At 41.9% G+C, this 15,927-nt stretch overlaps 1 protein-coding gene across 2 annotated transcripts in view; it reads right to left on the bottom strand.

The window, feature by feature from the left end:
• Positions 1-6,726: 6,726 nt before the first annotated feature.
• The window catches only part of LOC132833001 (E3 ubiquitin-protein ligase TRIM69-like), a 29,339-nt gene continuing 20,138 nt past the window's right edge, over positions 6,727-15,927 (bottom strand). The window contains exons 4-5 of one of the 2 annotated variants that reach the window (XR_009647009.1): positions 12,365-12,615; positions 6,727-7,172 (exon numbers count right to left, since the gene is read on the bottom strand). Coding sequence is in view for 1 of the 2 variants with exons in the window: in XM_060851273.1 (XP_060707256.1) it covers positions 7,165-7,172 (8 nt within the window). In the remaining variant the exon portion in view is untranslated. The remainder of the gene's footprint in view (positions 7,173-12,364; positions 12,616-15,927) is intronic. The other variant, XM_060851273.1, reaches the window with a different exon arrangement.

Below are 15,927 nucleotides of genomic sequence, written 5' to 3' on the forward strand. Positions count from 1 at the left end.
TCTCTCCAAAGACTTTTGAAGGACTTTTGTCCGAAACATCGATTTTACTGCTCCTCGGATGCTGCCTGAACTGCTGTAGTCTTCCAGCACCACTAATCCAGACTCTGGTTTCCAGCATCTGCAGTCATTGTTTTTACTTTGAATCTCCAAGCCACAGCCAGCATGGATGCAATGGGCTGAAGGGCCCTTGCTTTGCTGTTCGAGAACTCTCCATAGTCATTAGTGGTCATTCCTTCAATCATTTGGTTTCTGATTATCCAGTCTGCTTTGAATGTTTTGAGTGTTAAAGTGAATCACATAAATTCAACTTCTTGTTCAGAAACAGTATTCTTGAAGTGGCCGTGGCTGAGAGATGGTCGTGATGATGAAGGACATAGATATGCTGAGTGGACTAATTGTTAGAGCTGTATGGTAGAAGTTGTATCAAGGCATTGGGAAGACTTGGGTATCCTGCAATGGGAAGGCGAGCAGAGTTATTTGATAAAATGGAACTTGAATGTTGTCAAAGCTTTTCATTTTCCACTTGACAACATTCAGATGCATTTTAAATGTAAATGTTACAGCCTCCACCACTTCATCCATACTACCTTCTGTGTGAAAAATTTGCCCCTTGGGTCTTTTTAAATCTTTCCCCTCTAACCTTTAATCTATGCCCTTGAGCTCTGCTCTCCCCACCCTGGAAAAAAATATTGGTTATTCATCTTATCTATGCCCCTAATAATTTTATAAACCTCCATAAAGTCACCCCTCAGCCTCCGATGCTCCAGGGAAAATGGCCCCAGCCTATTTAGCCTCTCCCTATAGCACAAACCCTCCAACCTTTGCAACATTCTTGTAAATTGTTTCTGAATCCTTTCAAGTTTCAATATCCTTCCTATAGCAGGGAGACCAGAACTGAACACAGTATTCCAATAGTGGTCTGACAAATGTCCTGTACAGCTGCAACATGACTTCCCAAGTCCCATATTGAATGACTAATGAAGTCACACATATCAAATACATTTTTCGCTATCCTGTCTACCTGCAACTCCACTTTCAAGGAACTATGAACCTGCATTCCAAGGTCTCTGTTCAGCAGCATTCCCCAGGACCCCAAGTGTATATGTCCTCATCAGGACAAACATGAATGGCAAATTTGAAATGATCTCAAAAAATTTACTCTCCAGGAGAAAGAAGTGGTGATCAGTTGCCAGGTCAGCTGTTTGATGTATGCATTGCCAGGAAGAAAGCAACTGGAAACGAGAGACTCTCCAAGCTCCTAATAATTCAAACAGGTCATGAATCTTGCATATATTCTATTTGTATGAAGTGTGTCTCTTTAGCTGAAAAAACATATTCCTTTTATTGTTTTTAATAAGCAGAGTTCAGACAATAATCAATCAGCTCGTGCTTGCACATTCCATAAACAAAATAGTGCTGTGCGATATGATTCTTCAATTGGGCAGCAAATACTTAGCAATCCCAAGTGCACCAATGGCTGTACAAACCGCCAATTTAACATACATTGTCCAACTTGCAGCGTACCTCATTTATGCATGTGAATTGACCCACTATAAATAATAAAGTCCACAACAATTAACAGTGTGAGACGACAAACATTGTCAACACACAGTTGGCAGTGTAGAAATGGCAGTTGAGCTTTCCAGCTTATTTAGCAGCTGGGACAAAGACAACTCTGAGATTATAATTTGCTCTTTTGATACATGCTGCCTTGGTCCAGGGTTTTCTGTTTGAATTAAGGTTTAGTGAGCAAATTACCTCAGAGTTTGTGAGAAGATTTGTAGCTCGGGTGCTCGTCATCTGCATGTGTGGCTACTGAGGATAGCTGGTCGTGTCGTTTCGTGACTAGTTGGTGTTCATGGATACGGATCATTAGCTGTCTTTCTGTTTGTCCTATGTAGTGTTTTGTGCAGTCCTTGCATGGGACTTTGTACACTACATTGGTTTTGCTCATGCTGGGTATCGGGTCCTTCGTTCTGGTGAGTTGTTGTCTGAGAGTGGCTGTTGGTTTGTGTGCTGTTATGAATCCTAGTGGTCGCAGTAGTCTGGCTGTCAGTTCGGAAATGCTCTTGATGTATGGTAGTGTGCCTAGTCCTTTGGATTGCGGCATGTCTTCATTCCGTTGTCTTTCTCTTAGGCATCTGTTGATGAAATTGTGCGGGTATCTGTTTTTGGCGAATACATTGTATAGGTGTTCTTCTTCTTCTTCTTTTTGCAGTTCTGGTGTACTGCAGTGTGTTGTGGCCCTTTTGAACAGTGTCTTGATGCAACTTCTTTTGTGTGTGTTGGGGTGGTTGCTTTCGTAGTTCAGGACTTGGTTTGTGTGTGTGGCTTTCCTGTATAATTTTGTGGTGAATCCTCCGTTCAGTGTTCTCTGTACCATCAGATCTAGGAATGGGAGTTGGTTGTCCTTTTCTTGCTCTCTAGTGAATCGGATTCCTGTGAGTGTGTCATTGATGATCCGGTGTGTGTTCTCTATTTCTGTGTTTTTAATGATTACAAAGGTGTCATCCACATATCTGACCCAGAGTTTGGGTTGAATTGGCGGTAAGACTGTTTGTTCTAATCTTTGCATTACCACTTCTGCTATGAGTCCAGAGATGGGTGAGCCCATGGGTGTGCCGTTGATTTGTTCATATATTTGGTTGTTGAATGTGAAGTGTGTTGTGAGGCACACGTCCTGCATCCATGAACACCAACTAGCCACGAAACGACACGACCAGCTATCCTTAGTAGCCACACATGCAGATGACAAGCAACATGAGTTCGACTGGGACAACACTACTATTATAGGACAAGCCAAACAGAGAACAGCCAAGAAATTCCTAGAGGCATGGCACTCATCCACAGATTCAATCAATAAGCACATCGACCTGGTCCCAATATACCGACCACTGCAACGGACAGCTGGAACTGATAACCGAAAGCGGCAGATTCAAACCACTACAAATGCTGGAGGAAAGATCACAGAAGCGCTTCACAGGAGGCTCCCAAGCACTGAGGATGTCACCTAGACAGGGGATGAAACGTCTGCAACACAAATTCCCAGCTCGGCAACAGAACCACAACAAATTACCTCAGATCGATGGATCCACAGCATAACAGGGACCCCAACACAGATCATTGAGGGAACGTTTCTAAGATAGGAGAGAAATTTGGAAAATTATTTCTACTCTCCTCCATATATTACTGCAATTTAACTCTTGGTGAGGTGAGGTTTTTTGCACTTGACATCAAGGCAGAAAATGTCATCAAGGAGACCAAGTGAAACTGAAGCTAACTGGATTCAGGGAAAAAATTCTTCTCTGGTTGGAGTCAAACCTGGATCAAAGGAATCACCATAGAATTCCTACACTGTAGAAGCAGATCGTTTGGCCCATTGAACCCTCAATACTCCATCGAAGTGCATCCTACTCTTTCTCTCCTGTAATTCTGCATTTTCCAAAGCTAATCCACCTAGCCTGCACATTTTAGCATGGCCAATCCAACTAACCTGCACATCTTTGTACTGTGGGAGGAAACCCACATAGACATGAGGAGAATGTGCAAACTCCACACAGACAGTTTCCTGAGGCAGGGATTGAACCTGGGTCCCTGGTGCTGTGGCGCGCTGTGCCACTTAAGATAGTTGTGGTTATTGGACATCAGTCAACTCACATCCAGAACATCACTGGAGAACATTGTCAGGATAAATCAAATCATTTTTTTCAGCGCTGTTATAGCACACATCGAGAGCAGACAGGACTTCTACCCAGAGGTAGAAACACTACCACTATACTGCCAGAGCCCTGATTCTCAGGATTTTTCAGATCTGTTACTAAGCACCTCTGGAGCAGGTGGGACTGAATGTAGTGCGTCTGCAGACCATAGGTAGGAACACCACCAATGTGCCACAAGGGGTCCCTGACTTTCTAAAGACAGTGAGCTCACAAAGCGATTTTCAGCTGCTTCACTAATGGCCTTCCACTGTGCAGTTACAAATGTTCAACAAATTTGCAACTCCTCAGATATTGAAGCAGTCTGTGTACTTGTGCAATAAGACCTGAACAATATTCAAGATATGTTTGTGCCACATCAGTGCTCAGGTAGTGACCATCTTCAACAAGAGAAAACCTAACCTTTGCTCTTGATGTTCAATTACATTAATTTCACTGAATCTCCCACTATTATCATCCTGGAGCTTACATTTGACTAAAAACTGAACTGTGCACTATCCATTAGGCACACATCAGAAATGTCTTGGAATTCTCTCTGCTTGCTTGACTGAATGCAGTTCCAAGAATGTATAAAGTTTTGCATTATTCAAATCAAAACATCCGACTAGATTGGCACCCCATCCTCCACTGAGCATGTGGTCTCTGCACCAGTAATACAATGTCAGCAGTGCTTAACATCCAGAAGGTTCACTCTAGTAACTCACCAAGGGTCCTTCAACAGCATTCTCCAAACCTGTGACCTCTGCTATTCTAGAAGGACGAAGGCAGCAGAAATATGGGACCATCACCGTAGCAAGTTCTCCTCCAATCCAGGCACTATCCTGTCTTGAAAATCTGTAACCGTTTCTTTGTTACTGGGTCAAAGTCCTGTAACTCCCTTCCTAACAGAACTCCCTACATCCCAACAGCTGCAATGGTTCAAAAAGGCAGCCAAGCAGAACTTTCTCCAGTCGACCTCAGGATAGGTAGTAAATGTTGGCATAGCCAGTAACATCCACACAAAAAAAATTCTGTGACCGATGGAGATGTTCAAGCACTAGGAAACCCCTCAGTGGTAAGGCAGTAAGTTTCATGCTTACAGCCTATTGAGAGAAGCCTTTGACACCGTGTTATAATGTGTTAGTGCCATTGAGTAGTCCGACAGCCTTTGTGATGTTCTTTATCTAAAATTTCTGGGCTGAATGATACTGTTGTGTTTTCATAGGGATATATGGAATATATTTTATATCTGACAATTGGACATTCAAAATTACAAATCTGAGACTTGAGTTCATAGTTACAAAAAGAATACTGAATTCATGGAGCTATTAAATGTTGATACTTAAAAGGTACTGGCAAATGTGTTCTCCTTTCTAATGTCTAAAGTTCCCTACAGAACAGACATACAAGCTCCATGCTGTGAGAAAAATCTTAATGAACTTTACAGGGTGGATACTGACAGGGCTATTTCCCCGTGATTGAGGAACCTAGGACATGTGCGCACTGTCTCAAGATAAGGAATCAATCATTCTGAACTGAGATGAGGAATTTCTTAAGTTAACAAGTGAAAATAAATATATATTATGTTCAATATATTTCTATACTTACCTCACTATACCTGAGAAAGCTGCAGATGTAGAATTGCTGAGTATACTCAAGTCAGAATTTTAAGTACTGAGGAAATTAAGCGATTTGGGAATCGTGCAGAAATGTGGAGCTGTAGATGATCAGCTGTGATCTTGATAAATGGCAGTGTTCTGGATCTGCTTTGATTTATCCCTCTCTCACCTCTCCCTCTTTTATATATAATCTTTTCTTTTTATAGTTTGCATTGCCTTTAACAGACTTTGCACATAACTCATTCCATTGGAAACACAGGTGATTTACTATTAATTGTTAATAGATGATTAAGGTAATCCAGTGATGGGGCAAATAAAAATGTTCAGTTGTCTGTAAGAGCACTTCTGGATATGAAAAAATTATAAGAAAAAAAGACTAGCAGGACTGATGAAAAGGAACGAGACTGAATCGGTTCAGACTACAATTCATTGTAGTTTACATGAATGAAGTGGGGTGGAGAGGGGTGCTGACTCCCAGAAAAATCTTTAAAATTCTAATGAGTAGGCAAAGTATATTAGGAAGGATGTTCCTGATGACTAGGGAGTCCAGATTGCAGTTTAAGAATATAGGGTAGGGAATTTAGGACTGAGATGCCAAGACATTTTTCACTCTGAGAATGTTAAGCCTGTGGAACTTTGAGCCTTTGGGGTGGCATGGTGACTCAGTAGCCAGCACTACAGTTTTATAGCGTCAGGGACCCAGATTCGATTCCCAGACTTGAGTGACCATCTGAATGGAGTTTGCACGTTCTTCCCCGTGTCTGCGTGGGTGCTCTGGTATCCTCCCACAATTCCTGAAGAGGGGCTTATGCCCGAAACGTCGAATCTCCTGCTCCTTGGATGCTGCCTGACCTGCTGCGCTTTTCCAGCAACACATTTTCAGCCTAGTAACCTCCCACAATCCAAAGATGAGCAGGTCAGGTGGATTGATGATGCTAAATTGCTCATTGTGTTAGGTGCATTGGTCAGAGTGAAATGGGTCTCGGTGAGTTACTCTTCGGAGGGTCGGTGTTGATTAGTTGAGCTGAAGGGCCTATTTACACACTGTAGTAAATCTAATCTAAAAAAGACTCTTGCTTGCTACAGTAGGCCTCTAAGGCCATAACACTGACTGTTTTAAGGAAGGAGTTAGATTAATGTTTACAATTAAAGGAATCAGATCTAACCATGAGGGTGCTGCATTTTTTGTGGATCATACTGAGTGGCAAACCAGGCTTGACAAGCCGAATAGTCTACTCCTGCTCCTATTTCCTAAGTTCTCTGTTTAGATAGGTGACAAGGCCCAAGCAGCCCATCCTAGCTTCTTATGTATCCACATTCGCAGTTAAATCAGTTAACTATTGTGCAACTGTGATTTATTGTAAGATTTTAATTCTCTGTTTAATCCAATAATAATTAGAATTAATGGGGCATTATGCTGCATATGCTTTGTGGCTGTATATGTCATTTTAAGAAGCATTAAGAAGATTTATGCTAGCTGGGGATCTTCTTGCTGGGACAGATGGCTCCTGAATGATGTTCTTTATATTCGAACTCTTCCTTGGGATGGAACTGTTCTTGGAGAAACACTTCACTGGCATTTTCCTTGCTACCTTTGTAGGCAGGCATCTTTCTGGCAGCCTCTTCCCTCCCTTCGTGAGTGGCACCCTTCTTTCCGACTTCAGACAGTGGGTGGGTAGCCTTGGCTTATTGGATAAGCGCCTCACTGGCAACCCCTTCATTCGTAGCAGAGGTTTCATAACTGAGCCTCTGAGAGGTAACCACCACAGTGGGAATGATAACTTCACCGGTAGTTGCCTCAGCGAAAACCTTCTTTGTACTTTTGGCTTCTGCTTTTTCTGTTTCATTGCTTAAGCGTCTGAAAGTAAAGCACAGAATAAGAGCTTAAATTTATTAATAATAGCCTGCATTGGCATCCTCACTTGTCTTGTGATAGGTATCTTGATGCACTTTGCTCTTGTTAGGACAAGATGGTCTGATTGGCCTCATGAATAGTGCTGGAATCATTCAATGACTATCAGGAGAGGAATAGGTGATAATGAAGCACAAACAATATATGTTTAAAGACTGTGGCACAGTGGCTCAGTGGTTAGCACTGCTGCCTCAGTGCCAGGGACCTGGGTTCAATTCCTTACTGAGGTGACTCAATCTGTATCGGAGAAAGTGAGGACTTCAGATGCTGGAGATCAGAGTCAAAAAATATAGAGCTGGAAAAGTGCAGCCAGTCAGGGAGCATCCGAGGAGCAAGAGAGTCAATGTTTCGAGCATAAGCTCTGCATCAGGAATGAGGGGGGTAGCCCAAGGGGTCTGAGAGATAAATGGGAGGGAGGTAGGGCTGGGGGGCAAAATAGTTGGGAATGCGATAGATAAATTGAGGTTCGGGGAGATGGCGATAGGCTAGAAAAGAGGGTGGAGCGGATAGATGAGAAGGAAGATGGACAGGTAGGACAGTTCAAGAGGGTGGTGCTGAGTTGGAAGTTTGAATCTGGGATAAGGTGGGAGGAGGGGAAATGAAAAAACTGGTGAGATCTACATTGAATGTATGTAGTTAGAGAGTCCCAATCTGGAAGATGAGGCGTTCTTCGTCCCACTCTGCCAAGGACATGTAAGTTCTGGGCCGCCTCCACCACCAAAGTCTAGCCATCAATGCCTGGAGGAAGAACATCTCATCTTCTGGATTGGGACTCTCTAACTATGGGCGGCACGGTGGCTCAGTGGTTAGCACTGCTGCCTCACAGCACCAGAGACCCGGGTTCAATTCTCACCTCGGTGTGAGTTTCCTCCGGGTGCTCCGGTTTCCTCCCACAGTCCAAAGATGTACAGGCTAGGTGAATTGGCCATGCTAACTTGCCCGTAGTGATAGGTGAATTAGTCAGGAGTGAATGTAGTGGAATGGGTCTGGGTGGGTTGCTCTTCGGAGGGTCAGTGTGGACTTGTTTGGCTGAAGGGCCTGTTTCTACACCTTAGGGAATCTAATCTAAAAATCTAATCTAACTACACGCAATCAATGTTGATTTTACAGTTTCTTCCTTTCCCCTCTCCCCACCTTATCCCAGATCCAAACTTCCAACTCGGCACCACCCTCTTGAACTGTCCTACCTATCCATCTTCCTTCTCACCTATCTGCTCCACCTTCCTTTCTGGTCTATCGCCATCACGCCCAACCTCCATCTTTCTAACTCATTCCCAGCTACCTTCCCCCCCAGCTCTAACTCCCTCCCATTTATCTCTCTGCCCCCTTGGGTCACCCACTTATTCCTGATGAAGAGCTTATGCTTGAAATGTCAACTCTCCTGCTCCTTGGATGCTGTCTGACCGGCTGTGTTTTTCCAGCACCACATGTTTTTTACTCTATCTGTGTGTGGAGTTTGCACATCCTCCCATGTCTGTGTGGGTTTCCTCTGGGTGCTCCTTTTTCCTCCCACAATCCAAAGATGTTCAGGTTATGTGGATTGGCCATGGGAAATGCAGGGTTACAGGAATAGGGTAGGAGGGTGCATCTGAGTGGGATGCTCTTTTGAAGGTTGCTGTAAATTCAATGACTTGCTTTAAACTGTATGGATTCTATGAATCTCTCACCGCTTGTTTTGACATTGCTTGCTGTTGTATTTTTGCAGTATATTTTCTTTCCCTCTGGCTCACCGCTAATCTTTGCCACATGTTCTTCCGACTTCCATGTTCTTCCATCTGCCTTCTCTTGCCCACAAACTCACCCTTTAAGCTTCTATGCATCTTTCTTCCAATTTCTATTTCCACCAAGTTTTGTATCATCTGCGAACTTGGAAATGTTACAATTGTCCCTGTGTTAATATGTCTGATATAGGTTGCGAACAGCTGGGAACCCAAGCATTGATCCATGTGGTATGTCACTGATCACAACCTGCCAATTTGAGAATGACTCAGCAAGTTTTCATAAGATTTGTAGCTCAGGTTGATGTTCTGGATGAGCTGCAAGGTTCATTTCCAGACATTTTGTCACCCTACACAGTGCTTCGCCTGAGGCCCACTGAAGATGTTACCTCGTAGGGTGACGAAGCACCTGGAAATGAACCTTCCAGCTTAGCAAGCAAACCTACATCCTGAGGATGACTCATTTATTCCTAAACCCTGCTTTCTGCCTGCTAAACAATCTTCATTTTATTGCTAGTTTATTATCCCATTCCAATGTGCTTTAATTTTGTTTGCTAACCTCTTGAGTGGGACTTTATCAAAAAGCATCTGAAAATCCAAAACTAATAACCTGCTCCCTTTCCCTTGAAGTGGTTGGATTTGTCCCTCAACAAACCAATGGTATGGTTAATCTGTTCAATTGGAGATAGCTCACTTTTTTTTCTCCTTCTCAACCTGCCTGTTCTGTTACATTTTGTACTGAAGGTAAATACAGAAATCGGACATTCAGAACTTCCAGAAGTAGAATATTTTGAGCAATTTCCCCTCTTCTCTTCCCCTCCCTCCGTCTCAAAAACCGAGCATCAAATAGTTATATATTATCACAAATAATCAGTCATGAGCATCCGCAGTCAGCAAATTATTTGTGTCAGCAACATATCATTAGTAAAAAAAGGACCAAATTAAGCTGATGCTGAGCAATGATTTGTCTAATGATACTGAGATAGTGACAGAAACGTCTCGGTCTGTAAAAGTGGACACTGAAGTCCCAGGCTAGCAAGAACATTGGTGAGAAAATTGGATGCTGAGTGTGAGGAAAACCCAGGTGTTTGCTCCAAAGATGTTTAGACGTCAGCAAGATTTCCTAATCGACCTGTTCAGACATATTACAATAGACCTCAGGAGCAGGTGGGATTTGAGCACCCTGGCTCAGATGTAGATGCACTGCCAAAGCATCACACGAGCACTATAAACAATGCTGACTAACATTCTGGTGACAAGCAGCTTCTAAAAAAGTCAGCATGACCTTTTCTCATCACCTTGTTCAGATTGCTATGACACACACCTGGAGCAAATAAGACATGAATGTAGGCCATCTAGCTCAGAAGTGGGGATACCACAACTGCACCAAAGGAACATCTAGAAGTCAACATTAAGCAAGTTCTCGAAAATAATTGCAGCTGTGCAATGTGAACAAGAAGCATTGACATGGCGACAATGGCGAACCTTCACTGAGGTTTGGCTGTGTGTAAAGCTCGTTTTGGGTCAGAGGAGTGGAAAAGTATGGCGCTGGAAAGCACAGCAGGTCAGGCAGCATCCGAGGAGCAAGAGAATCGACATTTTGGGCATAAGCACTTCATCAAGAATATTTTGGGTAACAGATGAATCTTCCTTTCTGATATTTAAAGATTGTTTTTGTTTGTTTCAAATAGTTCTAGCATAGTGCAACAAACTCTTTTGTCTTTTGTATGTAATAAACTTTGTTCTTTTAAAAACTACTTTGGCAGTCTCTTGTGAAAATGATTAGGAGACACCGGTGTTGGACTGGGGTGCACAAAGTTAAAAATCACACATCAGGTTATATTCCAACAGGTTTATTTGGAAGCACTAGCTTTCGGAGTGCTGCCTCTTCATCAGGTGATTGTGGAGAATAAGACTGTAAGACAGAATTTATAGCAAAAGTTTCCAGTGTGAGGAAACTGAAATTATATAAAATATTGAAAAATACCCAAATTGTTTGTTAAGTCTCTCATCTTTTAGAATGGCTATGTTGGTATCAGTTCTTTTATTTGTAAATCACAAAACATTTTTAAAAAGTTACATTCTCAAGTGCACTTTAAGAATTGGTGTCATGATGGCCCAGATAATGTATTGAACATGTTAACTCCCTGTGAGGCTGTCTGTGCCACAATGATCAGACTGATTCTAATCTAAAAACGGATTTTCAGAATCTTACATGGATTCATCCAGTTTTTGAGTAAAGTAAAATGTAATTCTGCAAGTACAAATTCACCCCACAAAATTATATGTGTGTGTGTGTTGGGCTGGGGGAGGTGGTCGGGGATGAGTATCTGTGAGAGGGTGTGTGTGTGTGTGTGTGTGTGTGTGTGTGTGTGTGTGTGTGTGTGTGTATCGTGCAATGTGGTCACCTGTGTGGTGACATGAACCCAAAGCCTCAGTTGAGGCCATCCCTATGGGTACCGAACTTGGCTTCAATACCTTATCTGAGCCAACATGACACCAGTTGTTAAAGTGCACTTGAGAATGTAACTTTTTAAAGAAGTTTTGCGATTTACATATGAAAGAACTGATACCAACAAGACTTAACAAACAGTTCGGGTCTTTTTCAATATATAATTTCAGTTTCCTCACACTGGAAACATTTGCTATAAATTCTGTGTCTTACAGTCTTATTTTCCACAGTCACCTGATGAAGGAGCAGCACTCCGAAAGCTAGTGCTTCCAAATAAACCTGTTGGACTACAACCTGATGTTGTGTGATTTTTAACCTTGTGAAAGTGTTTAGTGATTCTCTATTACTGCAAACAAGTAACAAAATCAAATCTTAAGGTTTCCGAAGCCAGGTTTCACTCAGCGATCTGATTTGACCGATATTAGCATCAGCTGGGATCATAACACCATAAGAGGCAAGAAGCAGGAAGAGACCATTCAATTCCTTGAGGCTGTTCCACCGTTCAGTCAGGTCATGGCTGATAATCCACCTCAGTACTATTTTCTCACCTCTCCCATTTCCTTCAATTCCCCAAGAGAACAGCATCTTTTATGTCCTCCTTAAATATGTTAATGGAATGTTTTGGGCTACTCGTCATTACTGTTTTACAATGATTCTTAAGTCCTGCCTCATTGACCAAACTTTAGGTTACCAATTTCATTGTGTTTCTTTGGTAGTTTAGTTAAATTTCTGTCTGATGATACTGCTGATAATCATAATGAGATACAGATTAAACCCAATGCTGCATCTGTTGATGCCAACTCTAAGCCAAATGGATGTAAGCTATCATATCCTTCCTAAAGTATGTCCAGAATTGAACATAATACTCCCAAGCTGTTTTCTTTCAGGATTTGAGATATTGTGAGAAATTGACTAACATCCAGTGTTTAAAATGAGCAAAAGATGTGTCAAAGGTCAGTAATACCCACCGCTTTGAAGTGCTGGTGAAGTTTCTCTCTCTCTCTCTCTCTCACACTCACTGGGTAGAGTGTTGTGATGATGAAATGTATTGACACCATCCCCTGTGCTTTTGGTCAGTTGTTACATTATCAGCTTTGACATCAGTTTCCATCGCCATGGTTTCAGTGATTGTTATGTTTCCAGCTGAGATGATGTTCGAGGATTCTGTCACCAGGTCTCAGTAATTGCAACACCTTAGTGATGATGTTCAGCACAATGACTGGTTGATGGCAGAATGACTATCATTAGATCACAATTGTTCCATCAACAATTGCTTAACAGTACAAGGACAATGTTTAGGAACATTTTACAATCTCTATTTATTGGTACTGGTTGTGATTTCAACATTGATACAAAAGTAAGAAATATGCAAACATTAAGGATGATAACATGTGAACGAGTCGGTTGGAATTAAGAACATTGAGTTAAAACAATATATGAATGTAAGAACATAAGAATTAGGTGCAGATGCAAGCCATTTGGCCTCTCAAACCAGTTCCAATACAATCACATTAACCATGACCATAACTCGCTCATCCCAACCCCAATAACTTTTGACTCTCTTTGGAGATTAAAACAATTGGCGAACTCAGCCTTGAACACATTTAATGAACCACTCTACTTTTCCCTGGGACATGATATGGGTAATGTAATTTCTGCAGTTTCACACACACTCTCTCTCTCTCACACAGGAGTCACACATTCTCACACACACACTTACACACACACACACACACACACACATCACACATGCACATCTACACACGCACATCACACACACACACACACACACACACACACACACACATATTCACACCACACATACACATCTATACACACACACACACACACACACACACTCTCTCTCTCTCTCTCTCTCTCTCTCTCTCTCTCTCTCTCTCACACACACATACTCTCACACATACACACACTCACACCACACACACACACACACTCACACCACACACACTCTCTTTTGGTATGGGTGAGGTAATTTCTGTATTAAAACTGAGGTTTAATAAGTAAAGGCTAATTATGAGATAGATATTCAACTAGGCCATATGAGAATATGAACCAGAAGTCACCTTTGTTATGTCAGGAACATAGTAACCTTGGGCAAGATACCAAGGAATGCTTTAGCTAGACACAGAGGGCAAAATACAATAGAAGCCCTTTATGACATGCAGATAACCAAGGAATGCTTTAACCAGCAGAATTGTTAAAAACAATATAACATTTAATTCAGCAGAATTGTTAAAATAATATAACATTTAATTAAAGAATTGGCAGAGAAAAGCGTGAAATGTTTTAACCAATGGTATTGTACTAATGTTTTCTAATGTAAGAATAATGTATAAATATTACTGCTGTAAACCTTTCGTTGCGATTCTTCCGAAGCCCCTTTCGAAGACGCCCAAACTTGCAAGTTTGAAATAAACATCTGTTGCTTCGTTTGTGTGTCTCGCAGCATTTCGATTTGCCACGGGAAAAGCGGTAGCCGGAGGGGATGAGGGCTGGTGCTGACAGCTTGGAGTGCGCCTCCTAGGACGGGACCTTGTGGACAGTCTCCCTTGAAGTCAAGGGTTAAAGGACAGTCCGCGGTCGGCAGAGTGTGGAGGCAGAACCTGGTTGATCTGAACCATAGCCCTAGTGTAGAGTAGTTAGCCGAGTGTCAGGGACTATTCTCCGGAGATTTAGAGTACCTAGACAGAAGTCGCTTATAACAAATTTGGGGGCTCGTGTCCGGGATCTTAAAAAGAACTCCCACGGGAGGCTCTGAATGATTCCGGGACACTGTGACACACACAGATATTTGAGCAAACGATGTGAATAGAAAGCGCTCATAATAAAGTAAAAGGTTGAAGTTTTGATAAGGTAACAGCTTGAAGTTGTTATGTTGAGTCGGACAACTCCATGCACGGATCAAGGTAAGAACCTTCTCTGGTATTTGGGGTTTTCGCAGAATTGTTGAGAGAAGTGTACACTGCCTTGTCGACTCCGTGGTTGTGACAGGTAACCGGGAAATTAAGGATTAACTTGGTAACCGGGATAAAAGGGTTGACTAAGTAACCAGAGTATAGAAAACAGGTTAGCCTGAAGACCAACCATGGGTGGCCAATGTTCCGGGTCGAAAAAGGAACGGGAAGACGAAACCCCGAAAATTCCCCCTGATAGATTCTACAGAGATTGTGGAGAGCTGAAGAGATTAGTTACAAACTGATAGTGTTGAACCCCGTTTCTGGATGGTCCCTATTATCTTTACATAGAAGCAGTATAAGGGGGACAACTGAAGTTTATTTTTACCAGCAGCTTGCAGTAAGACCGGCAGAGAGAGAGAGAGAGAGAGAGCGAGAACAGCTAGCAAAACATTTAACCCTTTGTGATTTGGTTTGAATGCACATTTGTTTGTTGGCGATTGAATGAGGAAGTTTTATTCACTGGAGCTTGAGTTCCAGGATTGTTTTAAATGTGATTTTTATGTAAACTTAACATGATTTTTTTTCAATATGTGAAGTACAGTTGAAGTTTCAGTTCAACAGTAGGCTGTCGAAAAAAAAGACGATAACTTCCATGGTTATTATCTGAGACCTTGGATTCGGCCATTAGAATTTCTTTTAACTTGAATTGACAAATTATTGTAAGACAGCTCTGATTATTTTACGACCTAAAGTATTGTAATTGAGAAATGATTGGTCAGGAGTACATAAGAAAACTAATTTTGGATCTAAATTAGGGTACTAAATCTGGGTGATTACAGTGGATTTCAAAATTGGGAACTGTATGCATTTTACATTTTAAATATTAAATACTGAATAAATGGACGTAAATATATAAATATGTTTACAAGTTAGGAACAGGCTTTAAAGTTAGTCAAGCATGAATTAATAAATTGGTGTTTGAGGATATGAGAAGCTAGGAACATTGCAATATTTCTTAAAAAAAGGAAGAACGTAACGACTAAAATGCCGATAGGGGACAAGGAGATTGTGTTTGTGTATGACCCCCTCACCAGTGGGGAGGTTGGAACATTTAAAAGGAAATGACGGTCCTGGTTGAGAATCCGATAGGATTGTCAGAACAAATTAATTTATTTTTGAGGCCCGGTCTGTATATGTGGGCTGAGTTAATGTTTATTTTTGAATATACTATTTACTGGGGGAGAAAGGAGACTTATATGGGGATACTGGATAGGGAAAGTGTTAATTGAGATTTCGAAAAAACTAGTAGCAGCGCCGGTATTGAGCTTGCCTGACAATTTGGCATGAGAGGGGGATGGTGAGGGGTGAGGACAAATATCCCCTTCAGAACCCTAACTGGGACCACCACAATATAGAAGGGATAATACGTCAGACTTGCGAAATTTGATAATCCAAGGGATACAAACTTGCACCCCCAAACAGCAAAATTTAGCCAAGGTTTTCGACCTGAGGCAGGGAAAGGACGAGTCTCCCTGTGCGTTCTTACACAGATTAAGGGAGTCGGTTAAGAAATGTTCGGGTATAGAACCAGATGGGGAAATAGGATGAGGGAT

Source organism: Hemiscyllium ocellatum, chromosome 35, assembly GCF_020745735.1.
Source record: "Hemiscyllium ocellatum isolate sHemOce1 chromosome 35, sHemOce1.pat.X.cur, whole genome shotgun sequence".
Classification (NCBI taxonomy): Eukaryota; Metazoa; Chordata; class Chondrichthyes; order Orectolobiformes; family Hemiscylliidae; genus Hemiscyllium; species Hemiscyllium ocellatum.